A 13,478-nucleotide genomic window follows, 5' to 3' on the forward strand; every position below is an offset into this window, starting at 1 on the left:
GCAGGGGCCCAGGCCCCACTCTCCACGGCCACAGGCACGGTCAGCGGGGTGGCGGGCGAGGGTCCCCGGGGCTGCGGCAGGGGCCCAGGCCCCACTCTCCACGGCCACACGGTCTGCGGCTGACCCAGGCGGCCGCCCCTCCGGCCCCCTCCGGCCCCAGAGCACACCCAGCCGGTCCCAGTGCACCGACCCGCCCCAGCCAGGCCCGGCCTGTGACGTCACTGACCCAAAGCCCACCTTGGCCAGGCAGCCCGCGCATGCTCACTGTGTCACGGCCCGGGTGGACGCCTTCCGGCGGACTCGGCGCTCAGAGCACTCCCAGGGCTCAGAGCGGCGGGCCCGCATACACCCTGCCTAGCCTCGTGTGGGCACGTGCGGCTGCTGGACATGCCTGTCCCGGGAGACCCAGGTCTGCAGCGACCCCTCTGACACACCACACGCAGGCTCCTCAGGGGACCCCCGGCCGCCTCCCGCAGGGCCAGACTCCGAGCACCGCTTGTCTGCTTCCACGTGTGTGAAACTGGTGCATCTACCGGGGCACCACGTGGGGTGGGGGCACGAGGCTGGCCGTCCTCCCGGCAGTGACAAGGGTATAGGCTTTTCTCGGAGGCCAGGCACCCGACCAGGGCAGCCCGGTTATCCAGAGAAAACCAGCGCCATCTTTAGCTGCAGCCCACGCAAGGCCACAGAGCCACTCCCGAACTCCTTTGCCCCACTTCCGGTTTTGCTTCCCTTTCTTCCGCTACGGGCGGCGTGGGAGGCGGGACTATGTGAGAATGGCAGGGAAGTGCTGGGCGGGGCCTCGTCTCCGGACGGAAACTCGAGGTTTGTAGGCCTTTTCCGGCGCGTGACGGAAACTACAGCCCCCAGAATCCTCCGCGGCCTCGCGAGAGGCCCGTCTCGTCGCGAGAAGCGGCTGGTAGGGGCGTCTGCGCGGACGAACGGAAGTGTAGGTGACGGTCTGAGACATCGCCGCCAAGCTGGGAACCGGGGAGATGGCCGAGACTGACCCCAAGACGGTGCAGGATCTCACCTCGGTGGTAAGGGACAGCTCCGAGCACGCGCACTGCGGGGTCCTCACAGGTGCGGCTTCCGGGGCCTCCGCCGGCCGAGGCTTGGCCCCTGGGCGCTGGCGGTGGCCCCTCACCTGCCCGAGACTCGGCCGCGCCTCGCCCGCCCCGGGCGCCCCGGCGACGCTGCGTGGTGCGCGGCGCGGGTGGGAGCAGCGTCCGGGGCCGGGCCCGCGGCGGAGGCAGGTGTGGCGCCGGGACAGGGGTGGACTCGGCTCGTTCGTTTGTGCCGTCTCCAGGTGCAGACGCTCCTGCAGCAGATGCAAGACAAATTCCAGACCATGTCCGACCAGATCATCGGGAGAAATATCCTTGTCCCCGGGCGGCGGGCGCGTGCCGGGGTGCCGGCCCTGGGCCGCAGGCCGAGCTCGGGGCCGGTGCTGGGGCAGAGGGCCGGGGGCGCCGGGGAGCGGCGGCCTTGGCTGCCCCGGGAGGGCCGGGCTCGGCCCTGGCAGGCCTCTGCCGCTGCCCGCGCCGGAGAACAGGTGTGTGTGTGGCGCGTGGGGAAATGAGGCCGAGGGAGGCGGGGGCTCTAGACCTGCCCGGCGTGCTCCTTAGCTCGGCCACTCGATGACATGAGCAGCCGCATCGACGACCTGGAGAAGAACATCGCGGACCTCATGACGCAGGCTGGGGTGGAGGAGCCGGAGGGGGAGAGCAAGACGCCCGCCCCGCAGAAGAGCTGAGGTGAGCACGCGAGCCCGCGGAGGCCTGAGCCCCGGCTGCAGACCAGTGGTCAGCGGTGACCCTGGCCCTCGGCCACGCCTCATCCCCCCCGCCCGGGACTCCAGGTCCCGAAGGTGTCCGTGGCCAACATGGCTAGCGTGGGCTCCCACGGAGTTCACGTCATCGACACGGGCCGGCGTGGGCTCCCACGGAGTCACGTCATCAACATGGGCCGGCGTGGGCTCCCACGGAGTTCACGTCATCGACACGGGCCGGCGTGGGCTCCCCACGGAGTTCACGTCATCGACACGGGCCGGCGTGGGCTCCCCACGGAGTTCACGTCATCGACACGGGCCGGCGTGGGCTCCCCACGGAGTCACGTCATCAACACGGGCCGGCGTGGGCTCCCACGGAGTTCACGTCATCAACACGGGCCGGCGTGGGCTCCCACGGAGTTCACGTCATCCCGCCAGTAACCACGGTGATTTCCTTACCCTAAGAAACCTTAATCACTGTGAGATTTTTCACTGGTTGGTGGATTTTTTTGGGGGGGAGTCCAGATGATTTGAGACACGCGTGGGGCCACCGGGGGCTGTCTTGGGAGTTGGGCCGTGCGCAGCTGGAGTGCGGCCGCCCTGGGCCTGGGCTCTGCCGCGGACGCCGGTTTCCGCTGGGTGGTCTGCACTGCGGACCCAGAGAGCAGCAGGGACTCGGGCATCGCTCAGCCGCACCTGCGTGGCCGCCTCTGCTGGCTGCCGGTGGTGCTGCCGCGGTGGCCCTCCTACTCCCCGGAGGTCAGCTCGCTCTCCTCTCGTCCCGCCGGCCCCATTTTAATTCCCTGTAAAACTTGAATGTGGAGGAGACCAAATGCCAAGCGCTGTGTTCAGGCAGAGGTGCCTGATTCCCTCGCAACGCCTGGACGTGCCCGAAGCGGGTCTTAAGGGACCCTGCAGTAGAGGTCGCTCTGCAATCCAGGAGCAAACACCGAGGTGGAGATGCTGAAGTCTCAGGCCGGCTTTGAGCAGTGGCTTGGGTCGGCTCCTTCCCTGAGTAACTCATGGAACTGTGTCTGTGTGTGTGATATCACTTGTTTCTTTTCTGGAGATAATTTGAAAAATATCTTGGTAGTTCTAGAAGTTTCTCTGGGTCTCTACGTATTATGTGGCAGTCAGAAACCCTAATAATAGGGGGCTGGTGCTGTGGCGCAGCAGGTTAATCCTCTGCCTGCAGTGCCGGCACCCCATATGGACACTGGTTCAAGTCCCGGCTGCTCCACTTCGGTCCAGCTCTCTGCTGTGGCCTGGGAAAGCAGTGGAGGATGGCCCAAGTGCTTGGGCCCCTGCACCCGCGTGGGAGACCCGGAAGAAGCACCTGGCTCCTGGCTTCGGATCAGCCCAACTCTGGCTGTTGGGGCCATCTGGGGAGTGAACCAGCGGATGGAACACCTATTTCTCTGTCTCTGCCTTTCTCTGTCTGTAACTCTGCCTCTCAAATAAATCTTATTTTTTTTTTATTATAAAAAGATTTTGTTTATTTGAGAGGCAGAGTTACAGACAGTAGGAAGGAGAGACAGAAAAACAGGTGTTCCTTCTGCTGGTTCACTCCCCAATTGGCTGCAAAGGCAGGAGCTGGGCCGATCCAAAGCCAGAAGCCAGGAGCTCCATCCGGGTCCCCACGCAGGTGCAGGGGCCCAAGAACTTGAGCCATCCTCCACTGCTTTCCCAGGTGTGTTAGCAGGGAGCTGGATCGGAAGTGGAGCAGCTGGGACTTGAACCAGCGCCCACATGGGATGCCAGCACTGCAGGCGGAGGATTAACCTGCTGCGCCACAGCACCAGCCCCTCAGATAAATAAATTGTAAAAGAAAAGAAATCACAACAATTAAGTGAGAATTTCCTCCCTAGAGTTGCAGGATTAATGAATGTCAGACGACAAGGAAAGTACAAAGAAAGGAAGGGGAAAGGAAACGGAGTCAGAGTTTAAAAAAATAGTAAACATTGCCAACTGACCCTGTTTGACTTTTGCTAGAGCCTTGGGCCGAGAAAGGAGCCTCATTCAGCAGATTGCAAAAGGGCTCTGGCTGGGGGTTGCGCGTGGCTTCCTGCCTGCGGTCACGTCCTGAAAGACCCGTTGATGGTTCTCCTCCTTCCCCAGGTCACCGGGAGCCACACTGAAGTCTGCAACACCGGATGTTTCAAGCTGAGAGAAGACCGAGTGGCTTTCGCAGCTAGCTGCTGTGTGTAGACAGGTTTAACGTAACCGTGTGCACTCTCACCACTTGCCGTGTAGTTAGGTTAGCGTGAGGCCCGCCCCGCCCCGCCCCGCCCCGCAGTTTCTTAAATACGGCATCCTCGCCTCTTGGAACTTGGTTAGTTGTGCTCTTCATTATTAAACACTAGAACTTCGGCGGTTCCAGCATACAGTTGTCCATTTTTAGTGTGTTCTGTGGAGTCCTCTCTTCCCTCCATTCCTTTTGTAGTAGTTGTGCTGTTGATAAAAGTTGCCGTGGGATTTTTTTATTAGACAGATTGTGACACTGTTGGACTTGGTGACATACAGTATTTGTCGGATTTAGGATTAAGTCTCACACAGTGTGTTGGTGATACTCTCCAAATGACTGGAAACTTTTAAAAGTTCTTCAGAGATCACTCACTGCTCTGCTGCCCAGGTTGGCATTGCTGTCCTTCGAGGGCTCGGTCCCTGAGATGACACGCTGCAGTCACTGAAAAGAGCTTTTAAAATTTTATTAGAACTTTTAAAATGCAGAAAGTCACAGAATATAGCCTGATTCTAGGAGGTGTGTGTTAGAGTTTTGCATGAGGTTCTGATTCATGTGCAGTGATGACCACAAAAAATCTGGCAGGATTTTCAACCCGGTCACTCCATCCCCTCTGGTTCAGGGTGAGGAGAGAGGCCAGGTAGGCTGTGCGCCAGTGGCTCGGCTGGGACAGAAGTGGCCGGCGGCAGGCTCCAGGTGTTAACAAGTCTTACTTTGTGATTTAAGCTAAGAGAGCAGCAAGTGGATTGGTTTCAGAAAACGGGGCAATGGCTGTTGTCACTCAGTGCAGTGCGGGAGGGAGGCCTCGAGGGTGACCCCGCAGTGGCCCCGCACGGCGGGCGCACAAGTTCAGCGGTGCTACAGGGCTCCCAGGGAGCCCGAACGAAAACAGTGCGCTTCGGGCTCCAGCTGCCCGCGTCACCGTCGTTACTGTCTGTATCTTAAAGATGTACTTACATTGAGAGAAAAGTCCTGTTCATGAGCTGTGCAGGGGATGCGGGAGTCTGGTCACAGGCTGTGCTGTGCGGCTGCGTGTCCTGCTCACGTGGGCCGGGCATGTCCGAGCCTGGGACTGGCCCCTGGAGAGGGTAGGGCTTGCTGTGGGGGGTCAGGATTTCCGGGTAGTTGGCTTCCTTGTGTCGCAGTGACTTCAAAGGCAGGCTGCTCGGAGCAGTGAATAAAGGTGCCTGAAATCCTGCCACCAGCGCTTCCTCCGTGTGACAAGTTCATGTGGGGGCGGGCGTTTGGGACGTGCTGCCGGTGTGCGGCCCCGGGTCCTGCAGTGGGCCCACGTGGATGGAGCTCCTGGCTTCCACCTGGCCCAGCCCAGGCTGTCGGAGGCAGGCAGTTGGAGAGAGAACCAGTGGACGGATGAAAGGTTGATTCTCTCTCTCCGCCTTTCAAAACAAAAATCCTTCTTCTACAAGTGTTTGGTGTTCCCACTGAAACGCACGCAGCGCGGGGCTGGGAGCAGGTGCAGGCCGCGGTGCTGGATGGACGGTGGGGTTCGCCCGGGGGTTCCCCAGGGCACTCGTCCCTGGGGGCGCCGCAGGAGCGGCGTTTCTGTGGGCACCTGCGCTTAGGAAACACCCTGGCCCAGACGCGGCTCGCGAGAGCTCCCGGTGCAGGCTGGCCCGTGCAGGCTTCTGGCTGTCACTTTCTCCCCTGCCAGTTTCCGAGGTCCTGACCCAGGGGTGTCTCACACCCACCACCTGGCTAACGTTCAGGGCACTCAGGTAGACAGGGCAAGGCCGGGTGAACGTGTCCAAGGTGGAGCCCTGGGTCCTGTTTGTAAACACAGTCAAGCTTCGGCCTCTCTTCAGGCTTGGAGCAAGCCCCAGCCCTGCACCACACGGGCTTTGCCACCTCGGTGAGACCGTCGTGTTTGAGAGACGCTTGCCCTGCCGTTAGGACGGTAGCCATGGGTCACAGCCGCACCTGCCCATGGCAGAGCCTGAGCACCAGGTGACCACACGCTCCACCCACTGCCTCCCAGCCAGGCACAACCAGGTGAGCTGGAGGAGCCCTGCCCCTCCCTGCAGCAGGCCGGCTCCGGGGTGGTGGCCGGTCACCTTCGCCGTGGGCTCTGCGGCACCTCGCACTGTGGCCAGGCAGGAGAAGCTCCCCTGGTTCTTCAACCGTCTGCTCCTGTGTAGGCCAGGGGTCGTCCCGGGGCCACCGTGGTGGGCTTGGTCCCCAGCACTGCCTCGCTGGGCCTGAAGTTAATCGGCTTTCCTTGGAGGTGCACTCTCCAAACCTTGCCATCTTTATTTCCTCCTCAGTTTTGTTCTGCTTTGTTTCTGCCACCGCAGACCCAGCCGGAAGCGTGTCGGGTAACTCAAGGTTAATTTGCCTTTGTGAGTCCTTGGAGTGCTGTTGCCATGGGAACAGTCCTCCAAACAGCCAACCTAAAAAATTGAACTTTTTACAGTCCTGTTTGCAGGCCGAAGGCTCTGTATTCAAGGAATCGTTTTTGTGTTTGGTAGCTAATAAGTTTTTAATTAGATGAAAGTGGAAGGGCTTGTCACATCCAACCCTGGAAATCAACTGGCAGCAGCTAATGAGGGCGGGGCCCAGCACCTGTTGAAAGCGTGGACTCGGCCATTTTTCTGGCTAAGCCCGTCTCGATCGTTCTGCTGTGTTTGCTCCTCGTCAGCTGCGTCTTTGAGAGGCGCCCTCCTCAGCTGGCAAATGAGGACCCTGGGAGCCCCGCAGCTGTGTGGCTGCTGCCGAGCCCCCCTCCCCTGGGAGCCCCAGGCCCCCCCCCCCCATGCACGTCCAGCCCCCGCTACCTTGCTGGATCCGGAAATTCACTTTCTAAAGACTGATTTTGCATTTTCAGTTAAACATAACCTAGAGTTAAGTAAGAAACACGCCTGACGGGAATTTCTTACTCGTAACTGAAACTGCTCACAGCTGGAAGAGAACCGGGCCGTCCCCCTCTGAACAAGTCGAGAACAGCTCCGGCAACCCAGCTGCCCGGCGCTTGCCCTGCCCCCGCCGGCGCGGCTGTCCCCCAAAATGAGCCACTTGGCGCCTCTCCTTCTCTCAGCCGTACATATTAAGTGAGAATAATTATTTTTTAAATCATGCAAACTTGTTCTTGAAAGGGTGGGGCCCACCTCTGCACTCTCGCACCGGGGAGTGAGTTTCTGAGCGAGGGAACCCTCTGGAGCCTCTCCCCGGCCATTAGTGACTGGCCAGCGGGCTCCTGCGGAACAGGAGAGTGGCCATTTCGCCGGACCGCTGTGATAAATGGTGGTATGCCCGGGGCTTAGGGTGCACGACAAGCAGATTTGGATCCCGACAGGTCAGAGCCATTACTCAGTGGTGAGAGATGCCCAGGGGACAGCCACTTGTCTCTCACAGCAGCGGGGCCACAGGCGATACCTGCCTTGGGTCCAGGGCGGCGGGGGGACTCACAGGTGCCTACACACAGCCCCGGGCAGCCGCTGCCAGCCAGGCTCCCCAGCTGCCTATAGGGGTTGACAGACACAAGTGGCCCGGAGCCAACCCTTGCATAACAGACCTGCGGGCAGCTGGCCAAGCAGGTGGGCCTGCCGGTTACCGGGACACTGGTCACCATAGTGGCACAGCGGTACAGGAGCGCAGCCACAGGGGGCGTGGGCAGAAGGCTGGGAACCCACACAAGTCCTCCGCACACACGGAGCGCCTGGGCGGTGCGCACGCCCGTCTCCCACGCACACGGGGCGATGCACACGCACATCACCCACGCACACTGGGCGATGTGCTCGCCCGTCTCCCACGCACACGGGGCGGTGCGCACACACGTCACCCACACACACTGGGCGATGTGCTCGCCCATCACCCACACACACTGGGCGGTGCGCACGCCTGTCACTCACGCACACTGGGCGATGCGCACGCACGTCAGGCGCGCACACATGCTTGGCGGACATGCAGCCCGCCTAAGGAGAAGGCAGCGTAGCGCCGGGGAAGCAGGAGCTGTGCACCTGTGAGCTGGGACTAGGGAGGCCCAGCGCGGGGCCTCGGCCTGAGCGCAGAGCACCGGGCCGCCTCTCCTGCGAGCCGCCGCACTCGGATGGCCGCCGGGGTCACGGGCAGCCACCATTCCTCTCGCCGGCCCCTCGTTCTCTCGTGGCCAAGGCGTTTGAAAGAGGCAGCGACTTCAGTCAGACACTCCGTCCACCGGATGGCCGGGTGAGTCTCCTGGAGTTGTTGCTTTTTTAAAGGCAGGGGAGGGGGCGGGGAGCCTGGAACGCCTCTGGGTCTCCCACGTGGCGGGCAGGGACCCCAGCACTTGGACCATCACCTGCCGCCTCCCAGGTGGGCGCCCGCAGGAGCGGGCCTGACGTCGGACTGGACAGCCGCAGCAGACGCCCAGCGCCAGGTGGGCCCTGCAGGAGGCACCGAGCGCACGTGCTCTCGGACTGACGGCCCGAGTGGGAGGGACTTCCTGCAGGAAGCGGAAGTGGGGCGTCGCGTTCCGTCTCTTGCCGGAAGCAGGCCCTTGGTCGTGGACGTCCCGGCCCCTGGAGCGGTGAGTGGACAGTTTTCCGTCCAGTGTCGATTTCCCAGGCTCCGGGGTTCTGTTAGCAAAGCACAGGTGTCTGAGGCCGCGCGGGGGCGGGGGGGTGCCGAGAGCGGGAGGGCGGCTCGGGCCGGCCGCAGGCCCAGTCCCCGCGGTGCATCCTGCAGGATACAGCGACCGCGCCTACCGCCCGCTTGCAGGGTGGCGTGCTGGGGGGAGCCCTGCGGGGTCACGTCCCAGAGCTCCGGGTGCTCCTGGCTCCGGGGGTCGGGGCGAGACGCCGCTTAACCCTCCGACAGCGCACGGGCGGCCCCAAGCAAACGTCCGCCGTGCAGGGGTTCCCAGAGCCCAGCTCAGCCCGTGGGCGCTACCGCTGAGGCCTGGGATGAGGCCCCTCATAGCTCCTGGGGCCTCAGAGGAGAGGAGGCGGAGGGACAAGAGCAGGAGCGCATCTGCACGGCCAGAGAAAGGGCCCGCGGTGGGCGGCACGCGGTGGGCGGCCCGGGGGTGGGCGGCACGCGGTGGGCGGCACGCGGTGGGCGGCCCGGGGGTGGGCAGGCCCTCGGTGAGCAGCATGCAGTACTTGCGACACCCTGGGCCGTGCTTTCCAGGCTGTAAACCCTTGCACGGGAGATGGGTGGGTGAGCACGTGCGAGTCGCCTGGACGTATAGCAGACGCTGGGTGGGGCGCCCAGGCACAGCATCTGCCAGCTCTCACGGGCAGTGGGGATCGGGGCCGTGAAACCGGAGGTCCGTCTCCGCTGCTGATCCGGGGCCGACGCCTCGGTGTTGGAGCCCCGAGACGGGCAGGTGCTGTGTGTGTGTGTCCACAGCTGGATGCCTCCCCTGTGAGAAGTCCCTGGCAGCTGACGACTTGTTAACCACATTGGGCTACAGCACCCCCCGCCCCCCACACACACTGTGGGAGTGGGGAGATGGAAACAGAAGTCTCCCATAGGCTGGTTCAGTTTCCAGATGCCCACAGCAGCTGAGGCTGGACCGGGCCACGGCCAGGAGCCGAGGACCAGATTTCGGTCTCGTGTGCAGGGCAGGGACCCGGTTCCTGAAGCCTGCGCTCTGTGCCTCCCGGGATGCTGATCGGCAGGAGGCGGAACCCAGGCCCTACCAGCACGGGACGACGGTGTCCCAAGGACATCTTTCTTTTTTTAAAGATTTATTGGAGAGTGAGAGGGAAACAATGAGAGAGATCTTCCATCTGTCTGCTGGTTTGCTCTCCAAATGGTTGTAACCGCCATGGGCTGGGCCAGGCCTAGGAGCCAAGAACTCCCTCTGGTCTCCCACATGGGTGGCAGGAGCCCGAACACGTGGGCCATCATCTGCCACCTTCCCAGGGGGCTGGATCAGAAGTAGAACAGTAGGACTCACATCAGCACCCATAGGAACCAATGGATGGAAGATGTGTGTGTGTCTGTCTCACTCACTCGCTTTAACTTTCAAATAAATAAGTAAAATCTTTAAAAACAGAAGGACCCACTGTGGTGGTGAGATCACTTCTTACTCTCCGTGGGTCCTGAGACGTTGCTGTGAAAACCCAGCAGTGTTTCCAGAAAGGAAATGTTAAAACTAAAGGTGTGCTCCGCAGGAGGGAACCGGTCATTTTGGTGGGCTGTGGCTGAGCATTGAAAGGGTCGTGTAAAGAAAATGGGTGTATCTTTTTTAAAAAAAAGATTTATTTTATATGAAAGGCAGAGTCACAGAGAGGCGGGGCAGGGGGTGTCTTCCATCCACTGGTTCACTCCCCAGACGGCCGCAGTGGCCGGAGCTGTGCTGATCCGGAGCCAGGAGCTTCCTCCGGGTCTCCCACGTGGGTGCAGGGCCCAAAGACGTGATGTACCTTAGTGAGATGTAAACACTGAATACTCTGCTCTCCTGAACGCTGTGCCCAGGATCTCACTGAGGCACACAGCTGGCCTGAATTCTTGGTGGGGCAGAAGCCTGGGCGTGGGCAGGACACAAATGACGGCGTGCAGAGTGTTGGGAGCACAGTGTCCAGAGGAATCGGCCGCCCCCGGGTGGGCTCGCAACTGTGAGGTCAGCCCAGCTCCGTGCTCCCCAGTTAGGACCTGCGTTCCCTGGGGCCGTAATGAGGACCCTGAACAGGTTCCAGTCCTTTGGCAGCCATCTGTCCCAACTGCTGTCTGGTGAGCAGATTGCAAAGAGGTTCCTGGTCCCCACCGGTCGGGGGCAGCCCCGAGCGCCTTCGTCCCCGTGGCTGTTCTCAGACCCCTGCAGCTGCGAGGGTGCTTACGTGGCATGGCTGCGGCTGTTGTCACCATAAGGTGTAGCCAGGGCTACGCCAGGGGCCACACTGGTGCTCCCCAACCTTGGCTGCCCTCCCGGCAACGCGCACCCTGCTGGACCGGTCTGGCAGGTGTGTCCGGAATCGCTGACTCAGCCGAAACTCTGCCCCAGACTTGTCGGGTTTCCTCAGGCTGATCTGGAGTCCAGTAGTTCTGGGTAAGATCTGTTAGTGGTGCTTCCACAGGTCACGGCCCGGCAAGCTGAGCACTGAGTCTGCCTTCAGCTGTGAGCGCTGACGGTCAGCCGGGGAGACGGCGTCGAGAGCCCTCCCTGAACCGGTGTGGGCTTTGTCTGCTTTTATGCAGAGGGGGGCATCACATAGCCCTGAGATGTTAAACCTACTGTGCCCAGGAACCCACCCAGCTGTTGGCTTCTGGACCTTGACACCTCCTCACCAGGATCGCTCGCGTCCTGGCCACGGCCAGTCTGCTGCCCCTGGCAATGCTTGCTGTGCGTCTTGGGGTAAGACAGGACGTGTGTTCCACCTCGGATTTCAACAAAATGCACCTCAGTAGAGCGCGTTGGTTCTGGGAGTCGTCACCCTGTAGCAGTGGTTCTGAAGCTGTGAGCCCAGCCCAGCACACGAGCATCAGCTGGGAACTCTGCTGGAACAGAGAGACCCAGGCCCACCCAGCCCACAGATTTGGAACCCCTGGGCGTGGGCCTAGCAGCCTGGCCTGTAGCTTGTCGCCAGCAGCGTCTGATCTCCATCCAGAGTGAGAACCGGGGCCGTCGGCTCAGCTGTGGTTGTCTGTACCTCTAGGAGTGCAGGAGCTCCTGGGGCACGGGTGAGCCTGCACCTCCCAGGCCCTTCATGCTAGATCCTCATTCGTTGTGGGCGTGGCCCGGGCTGGGATCCACATTTCCGATAGATCCCCAGCTGATGATTTCTGTCCAATTCCGAGTTCCTCGTATGAACTGTCTCCCGTGCAGGGACATGATGCATGTGGCCAGCGCTGTTGTACATGGGTCGCTTGGGCCTAGGCCAGCCCTGAGGCAACCTAATTACCCAGGCCTGCCCACGGAACTCAGGCGCCCACCGCAGCTGGGCAGGTGGAGTGTGAGGAGCCCACAGTCCCAGGCTGGACCCACTGCACATCTCTTGGCTGCCTATTACAATGTACTTCAGGAAAAAATCATTTCAGCTCTTAAACCACAAAAGGCTATCCAGTCATCCAAGCTTGATTTGAAAGGTTTCGAGGAACGTGGTAAATATTTTACCAGCAGCATGCTTTATTCCATCAGAAGATTATTTATTAAAAGCTAGTCATTGTTTTGTTCATTTATCTTTGTTTTCATGACAGTACATTCTTTTCATCTGGACACATTTTTCTGCTCTCAGCAGGTTAAGCTGCTGCAGTACATCAATGTGTTTAAATGTCATTTGACGAAAATAACGAGATTTTACTAATGGAATGATGTCTTTAAAATCACATTCTACAAGAATTTTGGAGGGTTCGTGGGCACAGCTTTCTGTCCTTAAGAGGCAGCTAGGTTTGCAGGAAGAGCAAGCTTCTGCTTTGTCTTTACACCAGCAGTGCTGCAGGATATGGCCAGCGTGCAACTTCTGTCTTTCAGTAGAAGGGACAGCACTGAGCGCTTCAGCCCAGAATCAAGGCACAGAGTGTAAGCACTTACGGTGAAATATTTATGTCTGCAATAAACACGCAGAAGAGTTTTGGCCACAAGCACCGACTGAAGGTGGCCAAGATGAGCTTATAAATGAGCAGTCCAGCAAGGCAGTTCTGGGAAGGCCTGAGGGATGGGCTGCCCTGTGCCACTCTGCGTTGGCCTCGGCTCTCCCCTCCTGGCAGCGCCACGTCTCCCCGCGTCACACCTGTGGACCCCGTGGACCCCACTCCAAAACCCTCCCGCCATGCACCTCAGATACTCATGAAACTCTGTCCTCCCCACAAAAGAGGTGCTGAGGCACGGATCCCCAGTGCCTGCGAGAAGTAGGAGGGAATCGAGTCAGAATGCTGCACCCCGACCCAGTGAGTGGTGTCGCTAGAAGAGGAGGAAAAAGAGATGGACAGGGAAGGCCAGGTGACCCCCGAGGCTGGCACTGGAGCTGACGTGCAGTGAGGAACAGCCTCCCTTGGGGCCTCTGAAGAGAAAGCACGCTGTGGACACCTTGGCTTTGGACTTGGCGGTGCCCAGACCGAGAGGGGGCCAGTGTCTGCTGTTGGAAGCCATCCAGCTCATGGTGATGAGTGTGACTGTCCCGGGACATTGGTATCACCTCCGGCAAGGAGTCTGGGAACACTCTCCGGGCTGCTACAGCCTACCCCGGCAGCAGAACTCAATTCGGAAGGCAGCTTGGGGAGAGGCACGTGGACCAGCCCGCACCACAGGGCTCGGCACATGGCATGGAGCAGACACGTCTGTCTGTGGCCCAGGTCACCCTTTCTCCCCGGGAAGGCTTCGCGCCAGTGCTCGTACTGTATTGTATTTACTCAAAAGGCATAGAGTGATCTCTTGCTCTGCTGTTTCACTCTCCAAATGCCCGGGGCTGGGGCTGGGCCAGGCTGGAGCTCGGAGTCTGGAGCTCAGCGTCAGTCTCCCACGTGGGCGGCAGGGACACTAGTGCTTGAGCCTTGCTGTGGCCATGCAGGGTGTGCGTCAGCAGG

The 13,478-nt window shown here is 60.6% G+C and overlaps 1 protein-coding gene across 1 annotated transcript; it reads left to right on the forward strand.

Annotated features, from left to right (window-relative positions):
• The first annotated feature begins 907 nt into the window (after positions 1–907).
• HSBP1 (heat shock factor binding protein 1) lies at positions 908–5,220 on the forward strand. Its single transcript, XM_062177209.1, has 4 exons — positions 908–1,040; positions 1,310–1,376; positions 1,638–1,757; positions 3,890–5,220. Exons 1-3 carry the CDS (start codon positions 996–998, stop codon positions 1,754–1,756), a joined length of 231 nt encoding a protein of 76 aa, XP_062033193.1. The 5' UTR covers positions 908–995; the 3' UTR covers position 1,757; positions 3,890–5,220.
• The last annotated feature ends 8,258 nt before the right edge of the window (positions 5,221–13,478 follow it).

The sequence above is a fragment of the Lepus europaeus genome, chromosome 19 (assembly GCF_033115175.1).
Source record: "Lepus europaeus isolate LE1 chromosome 19, mLepTim1.pri, whole genome shotgun sequence".
In the NCBI taxonomy this organism is placed as follows: Eukaryota; Metazoa; Chordata; class Mammalia; order Lagomorpha; family Leporidae; genus Lepus; species Lepus europaeus.